Source organism: Drosophila arizonae, chromosome 2 (assembly GCF_054131065.1).
Source record: "Drosophila arizonae isolate 15081-1271.41 chromosome 2, UAZ_ARI_1.0, whole genome shotgun sequence".
In the NCBI taxonomy this organism is placed as follows: Eukaryota; Metazoa; Arthropoda; class Insecta; order Diptera; family Drosophilidae; genus Drosophila; species Drosophila arizonae.
This window is the reverse complement of record NC_142922.1, coordinates 16021254-16048366: the sequence shown is the minus strand read 5'-3', so window position 1 is coordinate 16048366 and position 27113 is coordinate 16021254. Positions and strand designations below refer to the sequence as shown.

General features: G+C 41.1%; 11 protein-coding genes and 1 long non-coding RNA gene across 14 annotated transcripts; 6 read left to right on the top strand and 6 right to left on the bottom strand.

The window, feature by feature from the left end:
* Positions 1 to 175: 175 nt before the first annotated feature.
* LOC108620975 (uncharacterized) lies at positions 176 to 3035 on the top strand. Of its 2 annotated transcripts, none has more exons than XM_018018032.2 (4): positions 176 to 1655; positions 1764 to 2260; positions 2316 to 2679; positions 2750 to 3035. In XM_018018032.2, exons 1-4 carry the CDS (start codon positions 1439 to 1441, stop codon positions 2941 to 2943), a joined length of 1272 nt encoding a protein of 423 aa, XP_017873521.1. In that variant the 5' UTR covers positions 176 to 1438; the 3' UTR covers positions 2944 to 3035. The 2 variants fall into 2 exon arrangements, with proteins under 2 accessions (XP_017873521.1, XP_089323972.1); XM_089467846.1 differs by having other exon boundaries at positions 1525 to 1666.
* A 920-nt stretch (positions 3036 to 3955) lies between these two features.
* Positions 3956 to 5902, top strand: LOC108620978 (uncharacterized). Its single transcript, XM_018018035.2, has 3 exons — positions 3956 to 4945; positions 5266 to 5482; positions 5546 to 5902. Exons 1-3 carry the CDS (start codon positions 4106 to 4108, stop codon positions 5737 to 5739), a joined length of 1251 nt encoding a protein of 416 aa, XP_017873524.1. The 5' UTR covers positions 3956 to 4105; the 3' UTR covers positions 5740 to 5902.
* LOC149270436 (uncharacterized) lies at positions 4040 to 5266 on the bottom strand. Its single transcript, XR_016269903.1, has 2 exons — positions 5051 to 5266; positions 4040 to 4991 (listed from the first exon to the last, which is right to left on the bottom strand). It is a non-coding gene; the product is annotated as an uncharacterized LOC149270436 (long non-coding RNA).
* Positions 5903 to 5933: 31 nt separating the features above from the next.
* On the bottom strand, positions 5934 to 7500 carry LOC108620977 (uncharacterized). Its single transcript, XM_018018034.2, has 3 exons — positions 6871 to 7500; positions 6285 to 6810; positions 5934 to 6210 (listed from the first exon to the last, which is right to left on the bottom strand). The coding sequence occupies exons 1-3, from the start codon at positions 7420 to 7422 to the stop codon at positions 6032 to 6034; spliced, it is 1257 nt and encodes a 418-aa protein (XP_017873523.1). The 5' UTR covers positions 7423 to 7500; the 3' UTR covers positions 5934 to 6031.
* A 1024-nt stretch (positions 7501 to 8524) lies between these two features.
* Positions 8525 to 10026, bottom strand: LOC108620983 (uncharacterized). The gene is made up of 3 exons (XM_089467909.1): positions 9445 to 10026; positions 8840 to 9365; positions 8525 to 8781 (listed from the first exon to the last, which is right to left on the bottom strand). The coding sequence occupies exons 1-3, from the start codon at positions 9820 to 9822 to the stop codon at positions 8591 to 8593; spliced, it is 1095 nt and encodes a 364-aa protein (XP_089324035.1). The 5' UTR covers positions 9823 to 10026; the 3' UTR covers positions 8525 to 8590.
* Positions 10027 to 10492: 466 nt separating this feature from the next.
* LOC108620979 (uncharacterized) lies at positions 10493 to 12290 on the top strand. The gene is made up of 2 exons (XM_018018036.2): positions 10493 to 11704; positions 11777 to 12290. The coding sequence occupies exons 1-2, from the start codon at positions 10645 to 10647 to the stop codon at positions 11962 to 11964; spliced, it is 1248 nt and encodes a 415-aa protein (XP_017873525.1). The 5' UTR covers positions 10493 to 10644; the 3' UTR covers positions 11965 to 12290.
* Positions 12291 to 12925: 635 nt separating this feature from the next.
* Positions 12926 to 14392, top strand: LOC149270435 (uncharacterized). Its single transcript, XM_089467882.1, has 2 exons — positions 12926 to 13991; positions 14060 to 14392. Exons 1-2 carry the CDS (start codon positions 12926 to 12928, stop codon positions 14233 to 14235), a joined length of 1242 nt encoding a protein of 413 aa, XP_089324008.1. The 3' UTR covers positions 14236 to 14392.
* A 369-nt stretch (positions 14393 to 14761) lies between these two features.
* On the bottom strand, positions 14762 to 16298 carry LOC108620976 (uncharacterized). The gene is made up of 3 exons (XM_018018033.2): positions 15664 to 16298; positions 15081 to 15609; positions 14762 to 15010 (listed from the first exon to the last, which is right to left on the bottom strand). Exons 1-3 carry the CDS (start codon positions 16216 to 16218, stop codon positions 14835 to 14837), a joined length of 1260 nt encoding a protein of 419 aa, XP_017873522.1. The 5' UTR covers positions 16219 to 16298; the 3' UTR covers positions 14762 to 14834.
* Positions 16299 to 17389: 1091 nt separating this feature from the next.
* On the top strand, positions 17390 to 19724 carry Vps33B (vacuolar protein sorting 33B). Its single transcript, XM_018018030.2, has 4 exons — positions 17390 to 17610; positions 17678 to 17778; positions 17836 to 18163; positions 18220 to 19724. The coding sequence occupies exons 1-4, from the start codon at positions 17554 to 17556 to the stop codon at positions 19660 to 19662; spliced, it is 1929 nt and encodes a 642-aa protein (XP_017873519.1). The 5' UTR covers positions 17390 to 17553; the 3' UTR covers positions 19663 to 19724.
* LOC108620981 (uncharacterized) lies at positions 19674 to 20945 on the bottom strand. The gene has a single exon (XM_018018038.2). The coding sequence runs from the start codon at positions 20909 to 20911 to the stop codon at positions 19835 to 19837; it is 1077 nt and encodes a 358-aa protein (XP_017873527.1). The 5' UTR covers positions 20912 to 20945; the 3' UTR covers positions 19674 to 19834.
* A 71-nt stretch (positions 20946 to 21016) lies between these two features.
* Positions 21017 to 21980, top strand: MED28 (mediator complex subunit 28). Of its 2 annotated transcripts, none has more exons than XM_018018041.2 (2): positions 21017 to 21145; positions 21219 to 21980. In XM_018018041.2, the coding sequence occupies exon 2, from the start codon at positions 21326 to 21328 to the stop codon at positions 21884 to 21886; it is 561 nt and encodes a 186-aa protein (XP_017873530.1). In that variant the 5' UTR covers positions 21017 to 21145; positions 21219 to 21325; the 3' UTR covers positions 21887 to 21980. The 2 variants fall into 2 exon arrangements, with proteins under 2 accessions (XP_017873530.1, XP_089324083.1); XM_089467957.1 differs by having other exon boundaries at positions 21019 to 21082.
* Positions 21981 to 22084: 104 nt separating this feature from the next.
* Positions 22085 to 27111, bottom strand: XNP (ATRX chromatin remodeler XNP). The gene is made up of 3 exons (XM_018018029.2): positions 24915 to 27111; positions 23768 to 24655; positions 22085 to 23711 (listed from the first exon to the last, which is right to left on the bottom strand). The coding sequence occupies exons 1-3, from the start codon at positions 27109 to 27111 to the stop codon at positions 22630 to 22632; spliced, it is 4167 nt and encodes a 1388-aa protein (XP_017873518.1). The 3' UTR covers positions 22085 to 22629.
* Positions 27112 to 27113: the final 2 nt, after the last annotated feature.

The following is a 27113-nucleotide window of genomic DNA, read 5'->3' as shown; positions in this document are numbered from 1 at the left end:
GTAGATATGATATTCGAACTAAGTATGATGTCTTACCTATGATTACCTAGTATACTTACGCTCAGAAATGCAAAATTAATTAGATCTAAAAACGAGGCTAGATGAAAGTCAATGTCAATAAAATCGAGAGTAAATATCGGAGAACTATGGTAATAGGTAATTTTCTCTTTACAAAGTGCGAAGCTTCTGAGTTGCGAGCTTTTCAAATCAAAGTGAACGAGCTACTAAACAACTTTTGCGTGTATAACTGCTGCCCCAGTAGCTAACCAAGCTCACTGCGATTTAGCTGCGCTGAACTTTTGTCGGAATGCCGCTTACCAACGAAAAAGTAAATTGAATGAAGATTTGATAATTACAGAAGGGATCACCGATCATTAGTTTAAAGGACTTCTTGATTACAACTACACCGCCCGGCGAGAGCTTCACATCCATTAATACTCCTTATATACATTGATCTAGAAATGAAAGTTAATGAATAGAGAAAAATCTTATTATTCAGCACATCGTCACTTGCGGTGAGTGGCATACGACTCAAGAGATTCGATCAATTTATCTACATTTACTGCGAACGATTGATAAAGTTTCTAAAGCTACTTAAGTACCAAAAGCCATTGATCAAGTCAGGGGATCTACATATATTCAGCCATAATAGCTGTCTTCAATCACTTAAATGCGATTATGTTTCCTAGCAAAAAAATAGCAATCTGCACCTCTTAATGTCCGACACCGAAGACGGAAAATATACCTTGAGCATACCTAAAAAACTTTAGAAACCGCCCTCGCCTATAATTGATCGAATGAAAAATGCGAGTTAATTGAATGCAGTATGAACTAGTTACGCAATGCATGTGTGCAATGAAAACTATAATTGATATATAGTAAAGCGCTTATGGCAACAGTCAAAACCCTAGTAATACTAGAAAACTATTTAGTTAAGTGCAGTCTAGCAGACAGCGGTGCTGTTGAGCGATAAGTTAATGAATGGGTGCGAAATCTACATATATATATATACATAATAATGTGATCATCAATAAGTGATGAATTGGCGAGTAAACAAATACTTCGTTTGACAATATAATACATGTGAGAAGGTGTCTCTCTTGTTGACTCTCTTGCGTTCTCTAGTTGAGTTTTTATTGTGACACTTGACGAACCGGTCGAAGTGAGCAAGGAGAACCCGTTCGGTGAGCAATGCCTGATAAGATTTCCAGAGAGTGCAATCTCACCTGCCTTGGATCGGACTGGAACACCTACACCAGATAGTCTAACATAACATGCGTACTACGTAGACCTGCTAAAGAACCCGAAACAGGGGCCTGAAAATCATGCTTGATAAGAACACAAACAGTTGCAACTCGCTGTTCGGCGCGAACACAACAATATAATAGAAGGCAAGGCGAGGCGAGTTATTGGATCTGTTCTCAGTTGCTCAGTCAGAATGCCCGATAACAGCAACAAGTTCTGCGAGTCAAATCATACATGCATTCAAATACCCAGCTGGATCAATGGGTCATACTTTAAGAAGTTGCTAAAACGTGAGCTAAGCGATTTTCGCAAAATATTGAATCTCTCGATAATACCGGCCTCGCCGCCTGGCGAATGCGAGAGCTACACCTCGCTGCTAATGCGCATTATCATCGACATTGAAATGAAAGGTGAGCCTAAGGTAAATACGGTAGACAGACAGTGCCGCTGACCTAATAACTGCGTTATGCATCCGATATAAGTATACATATAGATACTTATCTGTTATACATTTATAGATGGCTTCACCCAGCAGAAATCGTATATTATGAAGACCATGCTGTCGGATGCAGAAGGCATCGGATTTGTCAATACTCTGAACATCTTTCCCAAGGAGAAGCAGACGTATGAGCTCATCCTGCCACAACTGGAGCAGCTCTACCAGGAACAAGGTCGCACGGTGAAATTCGCACCCAAATGTCACTGGATGGAGAATGTGAATGGTCGCATCTCGCTGATACTGGAGGACCTGAAGACGAAGAAGTTCAGCAATATCAATCGACTCAAGGGCTTCAATATGAAGCAGATGCAGCGCGTGCTGGAGAAACTGGCCGAGTTCCATGCGGCCAGCGCGGTCTGGCATCAGCGCAACGGTCCATATCCGGAGGATTTCCAGCGAATCTATCTGCCAGCCAACTATCACAGATCCAAGTCGTATCAGGCACGCATACAGAGCTATAAGACGGCCATGGCCAGCTGGGGCTTCGCCAATGCCGAGCTCTACACGAGCCGCCTGGTGAGTAAATTTGCAATCGCACTGAGCTCCATTTATACCCGGCATTTGTGTGTAGCCCACAGCGGATCAATTTGTGCAATCGGCTGCGCATTGCTTAAACAACGATCCACAAGAATTTCAAGTGCTTAATCATGGTGACTTCTGGTCCGGCAATATATTGCTGAACACCACAGTGGCGGGTGACATCAACGAGATACGATTCGTGGACTTTCAGCGCTGCAAGTGGGGCAGCCCCGCCCAAGATCTGTGGGAGCTGATCATCTGCTCGGCGCATCACAGTCTGCGGATCAAGCAATTCGACTGCTTCGTTCGCATATACCACACACATCTGGTCCAATGCCTCAAGCTACTCAACTATGACAAGCCCCTTCCCCTCCTCAGGGAACTGCACATGAGCATGCTTCGGCATGGCTTCTGGGGTGAGTTTACTTGCGAGCAACAATATGCAGTTCCGATCGGAAGTAATTAGAGCACTGATCTTCTTCCTAGGCTACTTCACCACGTTTATGCATCTGGCACTCATTCTGCTGCCCGTGGACAAGGATGCAAGTCTGCCCAAGCTAATGCTGCCGGGCGAGGAAGGCGATCGCTGTCGTACCAAGGTCTACACAAATCCCTTGTATGTGCGAGCCGCCTTAAGCATATTTCCGTTTCTGCAAAGGCGTGGCCTATTAGAGTTTTAATCTATTCCAATTTCTATTTGCTTACCCACGTCTTGACGAATTTCTACTATCTGTAAATAAATGTATATATATGTATATATATGTATAGAGAAGTCACTTTTTGACTATCTTGCGGGATTTATCTCTTGTTTAGCTGCGGCAAAGTCTGCTGAAGATTTTATCTCGCACAATACAGAGCAGAAAGAGAAAACAACAAGGAAATATGCCAGTAAGAAATAATCGACCACCGAATTCTCTGCAGTTAATAATATTATATATTAAAAAATATATTTACATATATATTTTTGTAAATTTCATAAATAATTCCATTAAATATTCACTAATAATTTGCAGAGTATTTGATCGTCGACTTGCAGGTCTCGGATGCTTTTCTTATTTCTTTATCATGATTTCAGCTTTTTAATTATTTAGTTTAAAAGCAACTGGCTTCGACCACTCGCAAACAAATTCTTAAAGGGCTTTACCCATGAACGATAGATTTTATTTATCAAGATTTAACATTTTTTATATAATTTGTTATATAAAAACATTCGCTAGCTGATAAAGCTATAAATAATGCTTGTTATCTACTTTCTGTTGGCGGTAGTCTGATAGCTCGCCATATATTTTACATAGTGATTATTACTATCTGCAAGCGATACATGACCTGCCTACAGTCAAGCAGAACTTACCCCTTAAAGAGCTCTGCAACCATAAATGGTCATTTATACTATATTATATTGTCACGTATGTATGTTAGGTATGCCTATTTAATGCCAATAATCTTTATTTGCTGTTTGCAGAGCAGCCCTGAAAGATTTCAGTAAGGCATGAATGGGTTAGGGTATTTTTAAGTGAGCTATCACTGATGTTCTCTCACTCACATTATCACAACATGCGCCACGCTCTCATTCGCCTACAACTGTCCGTCAGCTGATAAGCCAGACCCATGCCAACGAAAGCTAACAACAGAGAGAGCTTTTCGACTAGCGTCGCGGGCACGTGAGCTGTCGCCAACGGAGGAGCTTTACGCTTGCTCTCGCTCTCGCGCCCACTCCGCACTTGTCAGCTTAACGCAACAGCCGCTAGCGCTCAGCTGCTCGGTGCTTATTAAGTATTTTATTTTTTGTGACCACAACAGTCAGGTGACTTGAAAAAGTAAGCAAACTTACATTGAAATAAAATGGGAACCGGCAAGAAGAACTACCAGGCACCGGAGTGGCTCACCGCGGAGTTTCTGCAAGATGTGCTGAAGGAGCACTTTAAAGAGGAATCGCTCACCATCACCGATTTGCTGGTGAAGAGCGCCCAGGTGGGCGATGTGGTGGCGGGATTTGCCAGCGAAATGCATCGCGCCTGCTTCAATCTGCAGCGTGGCAATGTGAAGAGCAAATTCTCCGTCTTCGTCAAGGACCACCCGAAGGGCCAGACGGGAGCTATTGCACTGCGCAGCAAGCTCTTCAAGCGCGAAATACTAACCTATAAGGAAGTGCTGCCCCGCGTCCAAGCGCTGCTCGAATCGATTGGTGACAAGACGCAAATAGCACCCGCCTGCTACTACACGACCGAGACTCCGGAGCCCTTCCTCATCTTGGAGGATATGCAGCTGAGTGGATTTGAGAACTTCGAACGGGGGCGACTGCTCAACCTGGACTACGTCCTGCCCAGCGTGGAGAAACTGGCCAAGTTGCACGCCTGCAGCGCTGTCATAGCCAAGCAGAATCCCGAGGTATTGCAGTTCTTCGACGAGGCGCCCATTTCCCGTAATCCGGATCGTCGCGATTTCCTTAGCTTCTTTCCGGTGAACATACGCTGCGTGGCTGAGGAAGTCGCCCACTGGAAGGGCTATGAAGAGATCACCGAGAAGATGTTTAAGCTGGCCGAAAATGTGCTCCAGAGCGCCGTCCGCATGTACGATGAGCAAGACAAGGGGTTCAAAGTGTTCAACATGGCGGATATATGGATCAACAATCTTATGTTTCATATCAACAATGAAACCAAGGAGCCCGATAATGTTGTTGCTGTAAGTTCGTTGAATTATTATCATTCCCTCTGCGTATTCAAAGTGTCTAAAGTAGAGTACATACGCGTCATTGACTTGGGAAACGTATTAGCTGATTTCGGTTACCTATATCCCATTTATCTGTGATAACAATTTCGTATTTATTTAAAAAATTTTAGATTCTCATTAAAATTGGTTTTTCTATATTTCATATTTTCTAGCTAGGCTTCTTTTTCTTATTAAAATATATTTGAACTTGTATGTGCTTAGAGTGTTTCCTAGTCGCTCATGGCCTACCAGTTTCGCTTAATCATTCTTTTGATGTATGAATTCTCTTGCAGGTCGATTTCCAACTGGCCTATGTGGGCTCACCAGCTGTCGATCTGAACTATTTTCTCTATGGTTCTCTCAACGAGAATGTGCGTAAGGTGCACTTCAAGTATATAATACACGAATATCAACGCGTACTACGGGAAACACTGGAGAAACTCAAGTACGACGGACACATTCCAACACTTAAAGAGATACATATTGAGCTAATCAATAATAGCCTGATCGGTGAGTTTCAAATTAATATTTACGAAGAAGCAAGAGGTATATGTGTACTTTATCTATCTATAGGTGTCATTGCTGCCACTTGTCTTACACCTCTGATATTCAGGGAAGATGGTGGATTTGAAAATCTGGAGGATTTGAATTCACGCACCGAGATCGGAGATAATTTCCGACGAGAGAACGTTGAGAATCCCAAGTATCGCGCATTTTTACAACGCACAGTCAAGGAGTTTGAGTTAAACGGCTTTTTGGATACTTAACTCCCTTCAATACATGAACAATTGTGAACAGAGCTTCCAGTAGTCTACATTGTGTACAAAATAGTATTTAATAACATCAAGATGTATTTACAGATCACACACACAGTATGTAATATCAAAACTACCTGAATACTAAAAAATATATATATTATATATAGACATATTTCCAATAGTGTTATATATAAATCACAAAATTAACATTTGAAAAGAAAATAATTTCATTGCTTTATTAAGTCCTCTATAATTTTAAATGCATAATTCACGCTTTATTGATAATCTGATATCATAGCCTTTACTCAAAGTAACCCTGCTCCTCATATCTGGCCAATAGAAACTCAATATCTTTGATGTAGCTTTCTAAGCGGTACAAGGGCTTGCGGGCGTCTTCGCTTTGCATCAGTTCAGCGGGATCGAAGTCCTTTAGCTGAAGACAACCCATCATAGGCAAGAAAGTTGATATCAGAAAGAAATCTAAAAAAAAAGAAGTTTTACACTGAAAGCTGTTTAAAGCTCTTAAATATATAATATTTGCAATAAATACTTACCATAGATCTTGTGCTGGGAGATTAGTTTCCAAAACTCCATCAAACTGGGAAATTCGCCTTTATAGCCAATTTTCTGCAGTGTTACGAGAAACTCGGAGAAATAATAGTCGAGCAGTTCTTTGTAGTTATTGTGTCGCTCTTCGGGGCCCATCAGCATATAGACAGAATATATAATGTCAGTGGTTACGGGGCAGATGTTACTAATTTGGAAGTCCAGTAGCATAACATCCTCCACGCCGCCATCTTTGTTGTGCTTGAACATCATATTGCGAGCATGAAAGTCGCAATGGCCGAGCACGTAGAACCCATTGGGCTTCCGGCTTTCGTAATACTCCTGCATTATCGCTCGCATTTGCTGCACATAATCAGCTTTTATCTTACTGAAATAGGGAACATACTTTCTGAGTTCGGGAACTTCCTCAAGCAATCCAATGAATGTGCCCATGCCAGAGTTAAAATAAGCATCTTTCAAAACGGAATGCATGCTAAACAGACCGTACTTGAATTCTTGCAGAAAATCCGGTTGCTGAAAGTGTTTGAGTCAAACACATATATTATGCAGTAAATAATTACCTAAATCATTTACCTCGTTCAGCACTTTGAAGCTGCATGCGTGCCATTTGGCTAGCTTCTGAAATGCGATCCTCAGCTCAGGGACGGTTGGATCACGACTTCGAACGACCGTATAGCCCTGCGGCACCAAATCTTCAAAGATCATAACCTGGCGCGGCTCCAAGCTGTGATAGATGCAGGGAACAAACAGCTTTGTATTATCGCCGACTTCCCGAAGCATTTCCTCGAACTTGGGCAATGCCTTGGTATACATGCCGATCTCGGTGACAAAGATGTTCGAGCTACCGACCATATCTTTCTTGTGCCCCTCGTGGTCGGGCATTGTCTTGATGATAAGCGACTTGGAGTGATCTCCCGCCTTTGTGGTATACGAGACATTTGCCCGAAACATAATGCTCGCATAGTGATCGCCCTTGGCACTTGCCGGGGATATCTTAACATCGACAACTCTGAGGTCTGGAGTCTTTCCATGCTCAATCAACACTTGCTCGAGAAATTGGGTGTTCAACCACAAAGGTGCCACCAATTCATCGGCATTAAAGTTCTCTTTAGTTTTTGATGTCATTATTCCAGGCGCTAATAATATTTCTATTTTAGTTTGGCTGTGCTGGCAATCCAATTGAACAATAAATACTAAAGCGCTTCCACATAAAATTTAACTATATAAGTGAATTTTCATAGGAAAGCTTTCAAAAGCTTTGGCGATGTAAATAATATTATCAGATCTCGCATAACAACAAATTGAACATTTATTTAGGTAATATTTAAATGCCTTTTGCGGAGAGAAAATATAAAAAATATTTTAAATACAAATTGATTTCAGTCTATCAATATCTAGCTGTTCGTGCCTCTCCTTTCACTAATCTCTATTCATCTTTCCCCGATTTATTCTCTTCCTCTCAAAGAGTAACATATGAATGAGTCCAAACAAAAACATTTTATAAAAGTCTGTATTCCATATATAATTATAAATACCAAAAGACCTTTGATAATATTATCTTAAGATCGTCGCCTTAGTGCATAAAAAAAAACTTTTTTACATCGCTAATGTGAAAAATAAGTCATGAGAGCCAAGTCGGGTCTACGTTGAGTGCAATTCTCTCGTCCATGAAAAGCCGAGCCTGCATCAGAGTCGATCAGTCGCGTGCCTGGCCTGATGCAGGTCAGTCGTAGTGCAGTGAAGTGCTCCTGTTGTGTGTTTGGTAAAAACGTTAATCAAATTCAATTGAAATATTCTGATTTTTTAATATTTAATTATAGTACATATTTACTTTTTAGAACAATTATCAAGCTATAATAATTATTATGATGATGTTAATGCTCATTTAATGGTACTGTTAATGTTACGGACATTGGCAATGATCATTACGATAATGCTATAATGATAATGACGCTGCTACTATTACCGCTATTGATAGTATTATTGATACGAAATGCTTATACTAATACTACTAATACTCATACTGATACTTTTACTATTATTCATACTGATTGAAATACTGATACTATGAGTCATTCAGATAGCAATACTCATACTGATACTGATACCAATACCAAGTGTGATAATGATACCGTTGACGACACTCGTTCAGACTCTAATCTTAATACCAATACCAATACTAATAATGATATCAATATAGATTTGAATATAATCAAACAACTTGCACTTTTCTATTTACTCACAATATTTAATATCATATAATTTTGAATACAATTGGACAATCAATACAATCTTAAATACGCTGGTTTTCGAAGAAACCTTCTGCCTCAAATCTGGCCAACAAATACTTAACATCCTGAACGTACGAATCTAAGCGGTACATTCCTTTTTGTACGTCTTCCTTTTGAAAGACGTCTGCGGGATCAAAGTCATAGAGCTTAAAGGCATTCATCATTGGCAAAAATGTAGTTATCAAATATATATCTGAAATTTTCCAAGGTAAATAATATATCTAAATAGGCATCTTCTATTCGGGACTTACCATAGCAATTGTGTTGGGAGATTAGCTGCCAGAACTCCACCGAATTGGGCAATTCGCCTTTATATCCAATATTTTGCAATGTTGCGAGAAACTCGGCAAAATAATAGTTTATAAGTTCTTTATAGTTATTGTGGCGATCTTCAATGCCCATCAGCATATATACGGCGTATATCAGGTCCATGGCTATGGGGCAAATGTTGCTTACTTGGTAGTCCAACAACATAACATCTTCCAAAGATCCATCTTCTCCCTGCTTGAACATCATGTTCTTCAAATGAAAATCGCCATGACATAGAACATAATATCCATTTGGCTTGCGATTCCTGCGATACTCCTGCATTACAATTTCCACTCGATCAATGTAATCATTTTCCATCTTTTCGAAGTACGGCTTATACTTTCTCAACTCTGGGAATTCTTCCAGGAAATCAAGGAACTTTTTCAGGCCTGTAGTGCAAAAGGGGTCTTGTCGTATATTTGGTATTTCGAAGAAGCCGTTTTTGAATTCTTGCAGGTAATCGGGTTGCTTAAGTATGAAAATGAAATTAAAATTGACATTAAATATATGTATGTACGTATGTTAGTTATTTCCATCCAGTACTTACCTCCTGCAGAACATGGAAGCTAACTGCATGCAGCTTGGCCAGCTTCGTAAAAGCAAACTTCAACTCCTCAGTGGTTGCATCACGTTTTCTGATGACCGTATAACCCAGCGGCACTAGATCTTCAAAGATCATGACTTGACGCGGCTCCAACGAGCAATACAGACAGGGCGCACATAGTCTAGTATTATCACCCGCCTCCCGTAGAATCTGCTCGAATCTGGGCAAGACTTTTGTGTACATGCCAATCTCTGTTTCAAAGAGATGAGAACCACTCAGTATTTCCTTTTTATGTCCCTCCTGATCGGGCATCGTCTTGATGATCAGCGACTTTGATTGCTTTCCACCTGTGTTGGTATACGAGACATTTCCCCGAAACATAATGCTCGCATAGTGATCGCCCTTAGCACTGGCTGGCGAGATTTGAACATCCAAGACTTTTAGTTCTGGTATGCATTCATGTTTTTTAAGTACTTCCTAAAAAAACTGCGCATTGAGCCAGGCGGGTGCCACCAACTCGTCAGCATTTACGCTTTCCATAGTTTTGCTATCAACATTTACTGATGAAACGTTGTTTAAGACTAAACTGAATACTGTTCGCTCAGCTACATAAGTCTCGTGCTGTCGAAAGCTTTTCAAACTGCCCAAAAGCACCTGAAGGCAAATTTATGTTTATTGTGAAATAAGAATAAAAAACAAAATTTGCACAATGGCTCTTCAGATAGACTTAACCATTTGATAGTTTTTTTATGGGTATCAAAATTATCTATGGTACTGCTAATATATTTGCTAAAATTACAATGTACAATGTACAATCTCGAATGAAGATAACGTAATCATCCCAACGTAGTACTCTCCAACTAGTTTCAAGCTGTCATTTAATTACATAAATTAATCTTAGATTAGGCAAAACAGGTACACTCTAAAATTATTTTAAGACGGACGGACAGATGGAGGATAATAACATCAGCGTAATCAGGAATATATATTATAAATCGTTACGTACATCTTCATAAAACCGTAATACCCTATCCCATTTTGAAGAAGTTCAGGGTATAGACTAAAAAGTACTGTATCATGCCTACGCAGCGATTATTAAAGAACCAAGTCAGTGGGAAAGCTCGCAAAGCTTTCAAGTCAAGTTGTATAAAAATGATAATGCAATCAACTCGTTAGTAGTTAGATTTCAGAAAAGCATCTGAGATGGCGGCTAACAATGGGTCCTACAATTCGGATGAGTTGGATGCTCCCGAATGGCTAGGTCCTCAGTTCATGAAAGAAGTCCTGGATGAACATCTCAAACTCCCGGATCTCAAAGTAATTGATGCCAAGTTCACGCCGGCCAGTGCGAAGGGAGATCATTATGCCAGTGTGATGTTCCGAGCTGTTGTTGAATATGAAACGACGGGGAGTTCAGGCTCTTCCACAATTTCTTTTATCATCAAGACAATGCCCGAAGCAGATGGTTTAAAGAAAGATATGCTAAGCGAATCGCATGTTTTTAAGACGGAGATCGCAATGTACACTGAGATTCTACCTAAGTTTGAGAAGATTTTGCGCGAGGCTGGAGATGAGATCACATTTTGTACACCTTGCATCTACCATAGATTAAAGCCCCGTCAAATTATGGTTTTTGAAGATCTGTTGCCTAAGGGATACTCTGTGTTACGAAGAGATGCCAACGTTGAGGAACTGCAGGTAGCACTGTCAAAGCTGGCCAAGTGGCACGCCGTCAGCTTCAAACTGCTCAAGGAGAACCCAGAACAATTTGATCATTTGAAATATGACTTGACTACAATACCAAACATGATGGAACAGGAATTCATGACCAAATCCCTGGATAACTTTATAAACATGCTGGGCGTTGAAGAGAGTTTGAAACCCTTTCAAAAATACTTCGAGCCGATGCGCGGGAAGCTAAACCAACGTTATGTAGATGCGGTGAGAGAATATCGTGAAAATCGCCAAGCTGATACGTACTATGTTGTTTGCCATGGAGACTTCCACCTTCGTAACTTGATGTTCAAGGGACTCGATTGTATGCTATTGGATTTCCAGATGTCCCATGTGGGATCTATGATATATGATATAACGTACGCCATTTACATGCTTTTTGACGGCGAGGTACAACGAAATAAAAAGGACGAGCTTATCTACTACTACTTCCAAACCTTTTTGAAAACCTTACAAAAAATTGGTTATAGGGATAAGTTGCCCAATTTAATAGAATTCCGTCGGCAAATGTTTAAGAACCGTTCTTTGGGTAAGCTCTGCAGAAATCTGTAAAAATCCGTTATAATGTAGTATATTATTATATTTATATATAATTTCCTAGACTTTCTCATGCTGACTGCCTTTCAACCTATAATTATGCATATGCGCCAAGGTGGAGATGCAGGAGAAATTGTAGAGGACGAACAATCGACTATTCAGATATACCACCAAAAGGAATACATAGATAATCTGAAGATTCTACTCCCTCGTATGCTGCATTTGGGCTACTTTGAGTCTCTTGACATGTGAATGCATGACATGAATACACATACATATGTAAGCTTTGCGTACATGCATATCTCAGTCCACTGATCATATGTATGTGTGCGTTTTGCACACCTGCATAACTAACTCCACTCACTGATCAGATGTTTGATGAATTGAACCGCATATCGATAAAGTGAAACAATTAATTAACTATCGAATGAGATCGGCTGTCGACTAAGAGCATTGTGAAGAGAGAAAGTTAAACAAAAGAAATACATAAAAAGCAAAATTTGAAATTAAGTATTGTAAATTAGTGTTAAGTTAAATTGCATTTAAATTAAAGTAATTTAACTGTGTAAAGAATAGAAGCGTGAACATTTAATTCTTAATTCTGTTATTGTTGGTTTTTAAACCCATATAATTATTTTCTCATTGGAATAAAAATCTTTTGTTTTAGACAAATCAAATTGTGTTTTTGCTCCCAGAGAGCCTCATCATTTTATATACATATGCATATATGTACATGATTAGAATTGTTATTATTTGTTGTTTTTCTATTGTTTATTTATTTATTTTTTTTTTTTTTATCTGAGCTATGCATATTTAAACGTGTTGAGCATTATAATATACACATATAAAGCAAAACTATGTTAAGCTTTTTTATAAATAAACGTTGTTAGAAATGTGGAATAACTTCGGTTTAGCAATTTGATCTTAGCTATATATTTGTGATACCAGTTATCTGTAGGTACATATTCGACTATTATCAGTTTCATTATATTATTACTTTAACGATGTAATTTTAAAAGATATTTATATAATTTGGGTTTACAGCATGATAAACATTTATTAATTAAATGACTGAAAAGGGTACAGTTTGTAGATTTGCAACGCTGCATTGGCATTGTCTATTTAATTTAAATGCCCTGAAAAGGTTTCGTAGTAGAAATATTTAGCTGCAGTTTTACTTCGCACCCAAAAGCGCTATTAGAAGATAAATTCAATGCCGAACGAGTGTGAGAGCTACGACTCAGATGAGGTGGATGTGCCCCAATGGCTGAACAGCCATTTCTTCGGAAAGATCTTGGCTCAGTATTTCAAGATACCTGAACTGAGACTCGTCGATGTAAAGTTCTTTCCAGCCAGTGCCAAGGGAGATCATTGTATGAGTGTGATGTTTCGAGCCGTCGTTGAATATGAAACATCAAAGAATAATGATGCCTCAAAGATATCCCTGATTATCAAGACAATGCCCGAACAGGAAGGTCTAGCGAAAGAGCTATTAGACGAATCGCACATCTTTAAGACGGAGATTGAAATGTACACCAAGGTTCTGCCCAAGTTCGAGGAAATATTGCGAGAGATGGGAGATAATACTTCATTTGGTGCTTCCTGTATCTATCATAGCTTGAAGCCGCAACAAGTTATGGTGTTTGAGGATCTGTTACCACTCGGCTACGCCATCGTTCGAAGATTTGCCAATGCAGAGGAGCTACAAGCAGCTCTAACAAAGCTGGCCAAGTGGCACGCAGTTAGCTTCAAGTTGCTTAAGGAACAAACCAAGCTTTTCGATCATCTGCAGTATGACATTAGCACTCTGCCGAACATTTTGAAGCAACCCTATATCACACAGGCCTTGGGACACTTTTTGAATATGCTTGACAATGTAGAGAGCTTGAGACCCTATCGAAAATACTTTGAGCCAATCCACAAGAAGGGAAACCTAATCCAGAACTGGGTGAATATTCTACGTGAATACCGCGACAATCGCCAAGAAAACGGCTACTATGTGCTCTGCCATGGAGACTTTCATCTGCGTAATATAATGTTCAGAGGCGTCGAGTGTTTGCTACTTGATTTCCAGATGGCCCACGTGGGATCCATGACCAGTGACATAATATACGCTATGTACGCGCTGTTCAATGCGGAGATACGTAGAGAGAAATCGGATGAATTGATTTACAACTATTTTCAAACCTTTTTGAATACCCTCAAGCAGATTGGGTACCACTACCAGCTGCCCAGCCTGATTGAGTTTCGGCGCCAGATGTTTGAAAGAAGAGATCATGGTAAGAGTAAATGAGTATAATTCTGTCTTTATTATAGAGCTTATAGTAACAACCAATTCTTTTTCAAGATTTCCTCCTGATTATTGCATTTCTGCCTTTAATTAAACATTTTCGCAATGGCGCCGAGCACATAGTAGATGATGAGCAGAAGCTAAGTCAGCTCTACTTTCAAAAGGAATACCTGGACGATCTGGAAGAGATGCTTCCGCGCATGTTGCACCTAGGCTACTTTGAAGAGACCTAAAGCATATTTAAGTACATGTGGGTGCATATAGACAGCAATCAATCCACTGTTAACTAACTTTCATATTGCAAACGTAGTTTGAAAATTATCTTTTAATTGTGTTACCTTCTTATCTGTAAATATATATGTGGCTGGCTGGCAAGTGAGTTCAATTTAATTTAGTCATAGATTATTCCATTCATTAAAACGATTTACGTAAGAAGCAAGATCAGTTCGTTAACTAATAGTCTCTGTTTGCTACAAACGTATTTAATCTTGATATTCTAGATAAGTCTTTCGCATATAAAGATATGATAAGAAGCTAAGTCTAAGCTATAACCAAATAGCAAACGTAGAACACCTTGACATTTCAGATTTATTTTATTTGCAAATAAATTTAACTTATTAAATTTTTTTTATAAAACTTTTTGCTTGGAAGATAAGTATTCATCTTTAGTTGGCTATCAATAGAATTAGTAGACGGATCTACCATAGTACTACTTCCTGGTTTTTACTGAAATAAGTTTAAAATGAAAGGAACAGGAAATTATTTTATAATCATTATTTATGACATTTACACATTAGGCTGGATGATATGATATTTATACATGTCATAGAAATCAGTCAAAATAGCCAAATTTTTCAAATTTGGCCAGTAAAAACTTGACATCTTCAACATAGTTATCCTGAAAAAATAGCTTTTTGCGGACATCACTTTGTTGCAGGACCTCAGTAATATCCACGTTTGCTCTAATACCATGCAACATGGGTAAAAATGCGAATATGAGAAACAAATCTGTTATGATAAAAACAATTTAATTATATATTGATACTATTTTAATTTTTACTTTGCGGCCAAAACATACCGTAGAAATTGTGGCGCGTCATTTGCCTCTGAAACTCCGCGAAATTCGGTAGTTCTCCTTTGTATCCAATTTGTTTCAGTGTTTGAACAAAAGTTGAGAAATAAAACTCGATCAACTCCTCTAAGTTGTGCTGACGATTCTCTGGCGACAACAGCATGTAGGTAGCATAGATCAAGTCGATGGTTATGGGACAGATGTTGCATATTTGGTAATCAATCAACATGCAGTCCTCAATGCTTTGATCCGATGTATTGTGTTTAAACATCATGTTACGCAGATGAAAATCGCCGTGGCATAGTACATAGTATCCATTGGGTTGTTTATTTTTGCGATACTCCTCCACAATATCAACGAAAAGATCCAGATAGGTGTTCGCTATATTCCTAAAATACGACCTGTACTTAGCAAACTCTGGCCTCGAATCGAGCAATTCCAAGAAATTGGTCAGACCCGATGTGATAAACGGATCATTCAATATGTTTGGTATTTCGCAAATGCCATATTGGAACTCATTCAGAAAATCAGGAGTCTGGGATAAAATAGATGATTATCATTTGCTTTTCATCAGTCCTGGCTGACTCACCTCCCTTAGAGTCTTAAAGCTAACTGCATGCAATTTAGCGAGCTTCGTAAGTGCGACCTTTATCTCCTCGACCGTTGTTTCCCGATCTCGTATAACAGCATAGCCCTGCGGCACCAAATCCTCAAAAATAATCACTTCACGTGGCTCTATGCTGTGATAGATACAGATCGCACCAAGTCGACTCTCATCCCCAGACGCCTTCAGAATCTGCTCGAATCTGGGCAGTACCTTGGTATACATGCCAATCTCGGTCTTAAAGAGATGGGAGTCCTTAAGCATTTCCTTCTTGTGTCCCTCAGCCTCCGGCATTGTCTTAATGATCAGGGACTTGGAATGGTTTCCGCTTTGTGTGGTATACGCCACATTACCCCGAAACATAACGCTTGCATAGTGATCACCCTTTGCACTCGCCGGAGATAGATTTACACTAACTACCTTCAGCTCAGGAGCATTTTCGTACTTACTCAGCGCATTCTCCAAGAACTGCGCATTTAGCCAGCCGGGTGCTACCAACTCATCGGCATTCGCGTCAATATTCTCGTTTGTCGATGACATTATATTTGCAATGTAACTATACTATAATTAGAATTCCAAGCGAACGAAATAACGAATCAACTGAAACTGAGCTTCCGCATAGCAATCAAGGCTATTTAAACGATTCAGCCAAAAGCTTTACATGCCCACACTATCTTGCTAATACTGAATGAGCCGCATTTTGTTCTGATATTTTCAATTGCATATTTCTTTTTTATAGTATACTGAGTATACATACATCTAATTAAAAAATAAATAAAAATAAAAGTGGACGCTTATAAATAGTTACCCAAGTTGAAGCCTTATATGTGAGTATTTTGAGCTAAAACATTTTTCAATCATATATTTAAATTCTATAAAAAATGGTTATAGAAATGGTTAATATGAATAGGCCCTTATTGCTGACTGAAACATTTTTTCATATTTTCACTTATTATATTTTCACAATTATATATTGTATATTCATTACAAACAACTTGAAAGCACTTTATAGTTGGGTATTGATAAGATAAACTACAAAGATTTCAAGTACCTGACCTAACGCTATTATTTATTCTTGACTCTAAAGCTCTTTATGCAGTTCTGTTACAAGCTAATATCACTAATATTTGAAAAAAAAAATAAAAAAAATTCCAAAGCTTAAAAGCTCATCGAAAAAGTCATTTCATGATTTTCTAAAATAAAGCAATTCAAGTACCACAGAATAAAAGGTACTACCATATGTCTTCCATGTATTTTTAATTAATATGTATTTGATATTTTTAGAAGCTTATATATATATGTATATTATCAAGTAGATAATGCAATTGAGGTGCATCAGTAACAACAAATCAACTTTTGCATAGTCTAATGCAAGTGCCTAAATTCATGGAAATGCTTGCAACGAATTAATCATAGCAATCAAACCACATACACACATAGGTAATTGTTTTTTAATTGGATATTCAGTAGGAATGTTTATCATATAGGTATATATACATATATATATATATATATATATATATATATATATATATATATATATATATATATATATATATATATATATATATATATATATATATATATATATATATATATATATATATATATATATATATATATATATATATATATATATATATATATGTATAAATAATCATGTAATTGAAACTGACTAATTCAAAATAGAATATAATAAAATAGATTTAAGGCAACTATGCCTGAACTTATATTAAACGTATTCAATAACAGGCTTCAATTATATTTTCTGAAAATTGTTTAAACAAATTAACGCTTTATCGAAAATTGTTATTGGTCCGATGCAACTATCGATAAGCCGAAAGTATAAAAGCTATCGCAGACATATTCTCTCAAATGGATGTTACATTGGAGAAGAAACTGCAAGGATTTCAACTGGTAGCGCAGGAAAAGGTTTGTGCGCAGCAATTCATTTATTAGTAAAAATCCGAAAATATAAATTATTGTGTGGTCGCTGCAGTTGCAGGCTATACTATGTTCCATACCGGGCAAGAAAGAACTCATCTTGGAGCCAGAACTGATCAAGCCGCTGGAGCACGTATGCACCGCTTCCTGGCTGAAGTGAGTATGTCCACATGAAGCAATTAGCAGTTGTCGGTAACACCTCACTTCCTACAGGTTGAAGGGAATCCAGCGCATTTACAAGCACGATGCTAAACAACGTCTGCCCCGCGCCGACGACCAGGTGCACATTTATATGATTCGTAGTCTACTGGGCACCTATCAAACGCTACTCCGGCAACTGCAGCCACTGGCAATGCAGACATCTAGTGAGTCGCCGGACTTGGAATTGCGTGCATTTCACATCATTTGCGTGCCCAGCTGCTATGCCTATTTCCATGCGCTGCTCGAACAGGCGGGATTGTGTGGCCTGGTGCAGCTGCATCATTACAATTGGGATTTTATATATCTGGACCAAGGTGTGCTTAGCCTAGAGCTACCGAATGTGAGTTAATCCATTAATTAACAGCCAAATTATAATTCCCATTCCCACCCGCACAGCTCTATGAGTGCCTCTATCTGCAAGGCAACAGTTCTGCGTTGCCTGCAATGGCGCAAAGCTTGCGTCTGTTGCAAATGATTTGCGGCCAACCTGCTGTGACGCTCACCTTTGGCAATCACTCGACGCAACTGATGCATTTGCTGCAGGCGCTGGGCACAGTTCCTCAGCCTCTTAACCCACCCGACTTTGGCGCCTGGCTAATAATGGACAGAGATAAGGACTACGTATCAACATTGCTAACGCCTGCCATTTATGCTGGCCTGCTTTTGGAGGTGTTCCAGCTGCGCGCCGGCGAGATTGTCGTAGACAATGCCAACAACAAAATACGTAGTCAAAAATTGCACTTGCTCCAGAGCAAAACAGAATATTCCACCAATCAAGGCAAGCCCAGTTGCATCCGTCTGAACTCCGCCTGTGATGAGATCTACGGCGACAATCGATACAAACATTTTGCGCAAGCCAGCAGCTTGGTGCGCGCCCAAGTAAAGGCATTGGGGCTAGAGCTGCAGAAGCTCAACGACATGCAGTTGGAGGAAATGCACGACTATGTGGCACGTAAACTGCCCAAGCTAACAGAGCTGAAGGCCAAAGTATTGCGTCATCTGAACGCCTCTGAGATTGTCATACAAATGCTGGGCAATTTCCGCCGGCTTCAAACACTTGAAGAGGACATCCTCAATAATGTATCACGCAAACGCTTGCTCACCGAGATCGATGAATTGCTGACAACGGACGGACAGCGTTACAATACATTGCGCTTGCTCTGCCTGTTGCATTTATGCGCAGGCGTTGCGCCCGAGGAACTGCAAGGCTTTGCCCGGAATTATTGCAATATGTTTGGCCATCGAGAGCTGTGCGTGTTCCAGCAGCTGGCACAGGCAGGCCTGTTACCGGTACTTCTGCCGGAACGCAAGACATCGGCCAAACTGTTGTCCAACTTGCCACTGCCCAAGTTTCAACAAACCGAATTTCAAGCCAATGCCAACCGCCTGAAACTGTTGACGTCGTGTGCGGACGCGGAACAGCCTGCAGCGGCTGGCAGTGCCAGTGGTCATCCAGCTATCAAGTCCTGTCCCAGCTTTGTGTTCAATGGCATGTACATACCGCTCGCAGCACAGCTCTGTTCCATGCTCCTCAATGCTACCAGCAGTGAGCAGCTGGCCACAAAGCTGGCCATGATCGAAGGCCTGCAGGTGCACGTGGGCGCACAAGCTAGCACTCCCAAAGCCTATGCGGCACACTTAAAAACGGCATCAACGGAAAATGCAGATGTCTTTCCCCTACGCCTGCGCAGCTTGTTTGTGTTTGTAGTGGGAGGCGCGAATTATGCGGAGATTGCAGCCTGTGATTTTGTGAGCAAACTAACTGGCGCCCAAATAACTGTTGCCTCCGATACACTACTGGCGGGAAGCGATCTTATCGCTGCTGCCTTCAATCACTGAATCTACAACTATCAAAGTTTATATGTTTATATTTTTGTAGTAAATCGTTTTACTTATTATAACTCATTGTTACATTATTTATCATAAAGTCAATCTTTCTAAGGACACAAATGGCATATGTTACATAACTCAATGGTCCTTTTAATAAAGGGCTGTTTTATATAGCATTTGATCATCGATTGCCGCCCGTCATACCAGGCACTCGATATAGAAACTCCCCATCATCATCGTAATAGGCATCCTCTATGCGATATGTGGCTCCTTCTCGATATAATTTGCGTGGTATAACTATGCGATCCTTCACTTTGCTCATCTCGTATTTACGCTGATCTTCAACACTGACCACAATTTCAGTGCGCTCAAATTTCTGCACAAAACTGGGTAGCACGCCCGTTCCGCTGGGATTAGGCAGCGGTTGCTCCAACAGAATTTTCTTTTGCTCCTCCTGAGGCACTAGCCGTGACTGTCTTAGCTCCTGCAAGCGCATATTGCGCTTGTTTTGTACTTTGTCCAGCAGAAAAGTTTCGTCTTCAGCTTCAGAAGGAGGCATTATCCTAGTCTCTATTTGCTGGGTAGGTGTCCCCGTTGTGAGCTGCTTGTTGGGTTTGCTGCCGAGCAAGGCGCGAAATTCTGTTTTTTCGGGTAATGGTAGCTCCGGCCGCGTTGGCCACTGCTCTGGAGAAAGCTGTTGGAGATCTTGTCGCTGGCGTTCTGCAAATTTTTGCAGATGCTGCAGCAGCTCAGCCGGCAGCTCGGTGCATTTGCCAGAGCGTAATCTTGACCAATTATTCATGACGCTGGCATCATGGGAGCGTATGCGTTCCACACTCTGTGGCCGCCATTTGGAGCGCAACACTTTCTGTACAATGTCCGGAGTGGCCGGAAAACTCTCAGCCAGCCGCTCAACGCTCCATTCCTCTGCATCGCGCTCGTGAAGTAGACGCATTTGCTCCTTTTCTGCGTACAGCAGGAAATTTGGCAGCTTGGCATCACGGAAATATTTGTGTTTAATCATAAACTGGCGCACACGATCTCGATGTTGCTGCTGCTGTGCCTCGTATTGACGATGTGTCTTATGTGAGGACGTAAAATCCGCTTCATTGTCAGCATAATCCTCACTCGCCTCGGACGCCTGCTGTTGCAAATCTTGCAGCTGATACGCCATGCCGGGATTGGCACGGCGTGGTACGCGAGCCAAAAGTCCCCATTGTGCTGTGTACAAGCTCCTTATTATAAGATGTGCTCTCATTTTCCTTTTATTAAAACTGACATTAATTCAGCAGCCAAGATATTATGGTAACAATAGGGTGATTGCGACAAACAAAATTATCGATATATCTATACTTATCGATTAGCACACAGCTGTTTATCTACTGTCTAATTTCACTCATAGCATAGCAAAATATTTAAGAACTAAACGGTCAGCATAACTTTATCAGTCAAACTTTTCTAATTCACGAAATATTGCATCCTAGACAGAAAAGTATTAATTTGGCATGTTTTTATTCGATAAGCAGTGATGCCGTATCAATGAATTATTTTCCGGTATTTTTTAGTACTCGCTAGACGGCTTTATTTTGCAACCGCTGAATAATTGTTTACATCGGGATAAAACAAATTATACTCTTAAACAAAACTTAAATCTACGAAGTAAAGAAGAAACATGTCTACGCCAAATAACGAAAATGGTAGCGGCAATTTAATGGACGAATTTGAAGAAGCGTTTCAGTCTTGTCTGCTTTCGCTAACCAAACAAGAACCCAACTCCGGCACTAACAAAGAGGAAATTGAGTTGGAAGTGCAAAAGACAACAAATCGCTTTATTGATGTGGCTCGCCAAATGGAAGCATTCTTTCTGCAAAAGCGATTCCTTGTCTCCACTCTGAAGCCATATATGCTTATCAAGGACGAGAATCAAGATCTAAGTATTGAGATACAACGTAAAGAGGCGCTGTTGCAGAAGCATTATAATCGCTTGGAGGAGTGGAAGGCTTGTTTATCCGACATACAACAAGGCGTGCACACTCGTCCTGGCCCTGCCATGATGCCAGGCCCATGTCCCGGCGGTATGCCACCTCTAGGTGGACCAGGACCACGTCCCGGCCTAATGAGCGGTATGCCACCAGGTGGTATGCCATCCGGTCAAATGCCTGGAAGCCAGCAGCATTTATTGCAGGCCCAACAAATGCAAATGCGTATGATGGGCAAACTACCGCCTAAGTGATTATTATTATACATATGTAGAATATAATTTATGGATTAAGTCATACAAACCTTTAATAAACAACACTCAAATGCTGCCGAAAATGGTGAATCCAGCATTCTGGTCTCATCAATGTCTTCTCTGGAAACTTGTCAATTACATGGAATAAACTGTTAATTTTCCTGGAGGACTGATTTGCAGAAAAAACGAAATTAACTATTTATCGTATTCTGTGCCATTTATTGTTTTTTATTTTACTGCGTGTGTATTTAAATTTTGTAGACCTTAGCAAAGATCGCGTATAATAGCTAATATATCTATGTATATAACTCATTATATGTTTGCTCGCTTATGTGTAGGTGTGTGTGTGCATGTATGTATGAGTGTGTATGTGAATTGGTATCGATATCTAATGTATATCTAAATGTATTAGGACAGTTTTTAACTTAACTGAGGCGTACAAACTATATAAAGTTATGCTTGGGCTATATTCATGAACGCATAAAAACAAATTCTTCCTTTTGTTTTTGTTTTTTTTTGTTTTGTTTTTGTTCTCAATATGAAAATAAAGACGTCAATTAACTAACATTAAATCGTATCGAAAAAAAATAATCAACATATGTATGTATATAATGTTGGATTGGGGACAGCACGCCAAGCAATTGAATCCCAATCTAGCAACCGGAATCCCAACTCTACCTTCCCCTCTAGAGCATGAGTCGATTTGGGTCTGTGAATATGGTTGGACTTTGTGAGGATGCAATCTAGTCAATCTCGTATACCTTGTCCGCTTCAAATCCTGGGGGATTGGCAGTGGTAGGCGCAGGTACAGCGCCACCAGCTGGCTGTCCGGTTGGTTGAGTGTAGCCCGCTGCCGATGGGTTTTGATTAGCATAGAGCAAGGGATTCATATACATGCCGCTGGGGTGCACAATGTGCGTATGCAGCTGTAAGAGATCCTTGTACATGGTTGGATCCCCGTTGTTCATCTCATTGTACAACTGCTGCAAATAGCTTGGCACCAGTTGTATGACTTGATTTTGTGTTAACTCCGGATGATCTTTAGATATCTTCATGTTGAGTAACTGCAATAAGATATCCGAACGGAAGCCAAATATCTTATTGGATGTAACGCTGCCCGACGCATTGCCAAATTGATTGGCCATCTGGACGCCAAAGGCATTGCGATCATAACTCATATATTGAGATGCCTGAACGGCGCGCGTCTTCTCGGCCTCGTATTCGGCCCATGCGGACTTACGCTCTTCTTCAGTTAGATTTTCGTGCTCCTCCTGCTCCAGCAGTGAGTCGTGCTCATGGTACTTGAATATCAATTTCTCATGTTCGGTCAAAAGCTCAGCAAACAGACGATCCTTGGGCAGCAGCGGCATCTCGCGCTCAACGCTCGGCTTGAGCTCGTAAGTGTACAATTCCATTAGATCCGTTTGATTGTAATGCCTTGAGATCTGTTGTTCGTCGATAACACGCTTGGCCGTTGCCTGCTTGGCCACCTGACGTTCATAAACCTTCTGCTCCATGGTACCCATGGCTATCAAGCGGTATATATAGCAAGGCTTCACCTGCCCGAAACGATACACACGAAAGATGCTCTGCGTATCGTGCGAGGGATTCCATGAGACATCAAATATGACCACGCGATTGGCGGCCACCAAATTGATGCCCAATCCACCGGCACGTGTTGAGATGAGAAAGAGACGGGCACGTAAATTGCTGGCATTATTAAATTTCTTGCACATAGATTCACGCTGCTCCACACTGCAGGACCCATCCAAACGAAAATAATCCTCGCCAGGTGTCCAGCAACCCTTAAAGTTTCCAACATCACCTAAAAAGGAATTGTTAGCTTGTGTAATGAGGAAAACAAAAAAACAAAAGACTAACCTTCAAATTCATAGCCCTTAGTGTTGCTGTCCACCAATGAGAGGAAATGTTCAATGACATCCAAAGATTGTAAGGATTGGGAGAAGACGAGCAGCTTGTCACCAATTGCCTCACACTGCTGCAATAAACGCAACAGAATTAGCAGTTTGGGGGAATGATTGACATTGTTTAGCTCCCTCTCTTCAACGAAAGGCTTCCACCATTCGGAGGGATCATCCTTCTGAACAGCTGCACTACCACCGGTACACTCCGCATCCGAATCGCTATCAACCAAGCCAGAGCGTACACCGTTGCGTGTCTTACGACCCTTTACTTTAGTGCCGCCCGCGGCATCTGAGCTGACCATGGTTAAGCTAGCATCCGATTTGAACGATTCAGCACTCTCTGATGAGTTAGACGCTACATCTTCCTCCTCGGAATCATCACAGATGAAGCCTTCCATTTCATCTGAATCGTCGTTGCTTAGCAAACGCTTTGCAATAACATTATCGCTGTTCACGCGCAGATTCATAGGATGGGTCCAAATGCGACGTAAGTCCTGGAAGTCCTGAAACAGACGTGCTCCCTTGCCGCAAATATCGGAGCTACCCTGATCCCGATGCGTTGTCATATAGTAGCCATATAGCTGCTGCTGCAGCTCCGAAAGTGTCGTATATACGACGTACTCATGCTTCGGCGGTAAATAAGGCGCCAACACAGAGTAATCTCGACGTTGAATACAGCCCTCAAGCAGCTTGTGCAGGATATGCGAACGATGTTTCATCAATCGCAAATCGCGCTCCGTAGAATCCGTGTACTGGCCATTGCTAATCGGATTTACAAACCGATTCATGTATTCCTTATATGTGCCCAACAAATTTGGCTTCACAAACTGAATCATACAATAGTCTAAATAAAATGAAATAAATAAATAAATTAAAGAAAGAATAATTAAATTAATAAAGAATATCAATAGAAGTTGCAGATTATCAGTACAAATATTGTATACATTGGTAGTAGATGTCCTGACGAAACAGTACAAATAGTAGTAGTAAAAGTAACATTAATAATTGAAATAGTTATAGTAATATAATTATGGATGTAGGATCAGAAGTAGTAATAATAAGTAATAATGGTAGAAATAATAGGAATATATGCAGTTACTTACATTCTTTGAGATTATTTTGGAGCGGCGTGCCGGTGAGCACAATACGGCGCTTGGTCCGCATGCGGGTGACCGCCTTGCTAATGGATGTCTTCTCATTTTTTAGCAAATGTCCCTCGTCGCAGACCACTAGGTCGGGGCCTGGGTCGACTAGTGCTTGTTGCAGCTGCTCACGCTGTTTCTTGCGCAAGCCCTTGGCCTTCTCGTTGGCCAATATGCGATACATATCGTAGCCCAGTATACAGACGCCGCCCTCTTCGAACCATTCGTTCAGCTTGAAGATGCGAGTCGGCTTGTCCTTGTAGCGTGAAATGTCATAGACCTCAATGTCGCGCCGATGGGCGAAAGACATCCAATGGACAAACTCGCGGGCCCAGTTATTAACGGTGCTCAATGGGGAGATGATCAGCACACGCTCTACGCCAGTGCGTCGCGTATTGACGAGCAGCGTGTGCGATAATGTGACCACCTGCAAGGTTTTGCCCAGACCCATGCAATGGGCCAAGATGCAACCAGAGCCGGGCTTTTGCTCGCTTTCTTTGAGCGTCTCAAAACAGGCATCCCACATGAATTTCACACCCTCTACCTGGTGAGGCTTTAGCTTTTTGAGCAGACCCTTGTCCACCTGAAGCAGCGCCTTCTTGGACTCCTCATCAAAGTCAAGGATCAATTCGCTAATTTCAACGCTTTCCGATTTCTCAAAGATGCGATTATAGAGCTTTTGGCGCTCTTCGATGCGTTTGCGACGATCCTCTTCCTCTTTAGCCGCCTCCTTGGTGGTCAAATCCAAATCTTTAGTCTTGATTATTTTGCGTATATGCTTACGCTTGTTCTTGTTCTTCTCATCATCGCCATCGTCGCTGTCGCCACTAGAGTTATTTTTAATCCGTTTACGTTTCTTTTTCTTCTTCTCCTCGGGCTCGAAGTCGGACGAGTCCTGTGCGGAGCCGTCATCTTTTTTGCCAAAATTACGACGCTTGCGTTGTGGCATCACCTCACTGGCACTGCTCTGGCCATCTTCGGCTTGTGCGCTAGCCTCCCCATCCTCATCGGAGTTATCTTTATTATCCAGGTCTGATTCGGCTTGTTCCTCATCGGCTGTTTTGTAATCGGAATTGTTATCGCTGGCCTTTCTATTCCGGCGATTGCGCTTCGAGGTGCTCGCCTTTTCCTGCTCTGAATCACTGCTCATCTTGCGCTTTGCGTTCGCTTCCTTTGCAGTTGCTGTTGCTACAGTCTCAGATGCTGCACCCTCTGACTCTGCTCGTTCCGACGCAGCACTCTCTGATGCTGCACTTTCTGCAACTGCCGATGATGCAGCTTCCCTTGATATAGGCGCTGCAGTAGGCAACTTGACGCGCTTCAAACGCACCACACAGCGACGCACCTTGAACGTCGGCTCGTCGCTTGCCCCGCTATCGCTATCAATCAGCAGCTTAGAGAGCAAGCTCTTTTTGGTCGCTGGTGGGAGCTGCTGAGCCCGCTCTCTGCTTTGATCCGAAGACGAGGATGTGATGCGCCTATTGCGTGTCGATTTTCTAGGACTTACAATTCTTTCGTCTTCGTCAGTTAATTCCTCGTCGCTCAGTTCGATAATCGATACGTTTTTATTGCGAGTTTGCCGTGGCGGCAACACAGAGGCTGGCCTTAAATTAGTATTCGTTCTATTTGCTTGTACGGTTAGTTTGCCGGCGGCGGCGACGGCGGCGTTTCTAGATGGTCTGGTGCTTGGACTACTGCTTGGGCTGGTGCTGATATTGCTACTGCTCTTCTTGTTTGGTTCTGCCAGCAGTTTCTCCAGTGGCACAATACTTATTTTGAATGCTGGCTTGGCGTCTGCTACGCTTTGATTGGCGACTAGTGCATCGACTGCTGATGCTTTTGTTGTTGCAGTTGGTTCGCTTTTTTCGTTAATGCCATTACTGCTGCCAGTTTTGTTGCTCGCTTCAGTAGTTGCTTTTTTTGTTGAATTCTCGTTGACATTGTTGCCTGTGTCACTTATCTCTGGCTGCTCAGTTTTTAAACATTTTTTGCTCTTAGCGTGTGCTTGATCACTTTTGTTGCCTTTGTCGTTGCTGTTAGCTCCGGGGCTGTTGCTGTTGTCGTTGCTGCTGCTATTGCTGTTGCTGTTGTCAGCATCAAGTGGATTGATCAAGGTTGCAACAAATGTCTCCCGAGAGTCTGACTTTTCCTCTCCCATAG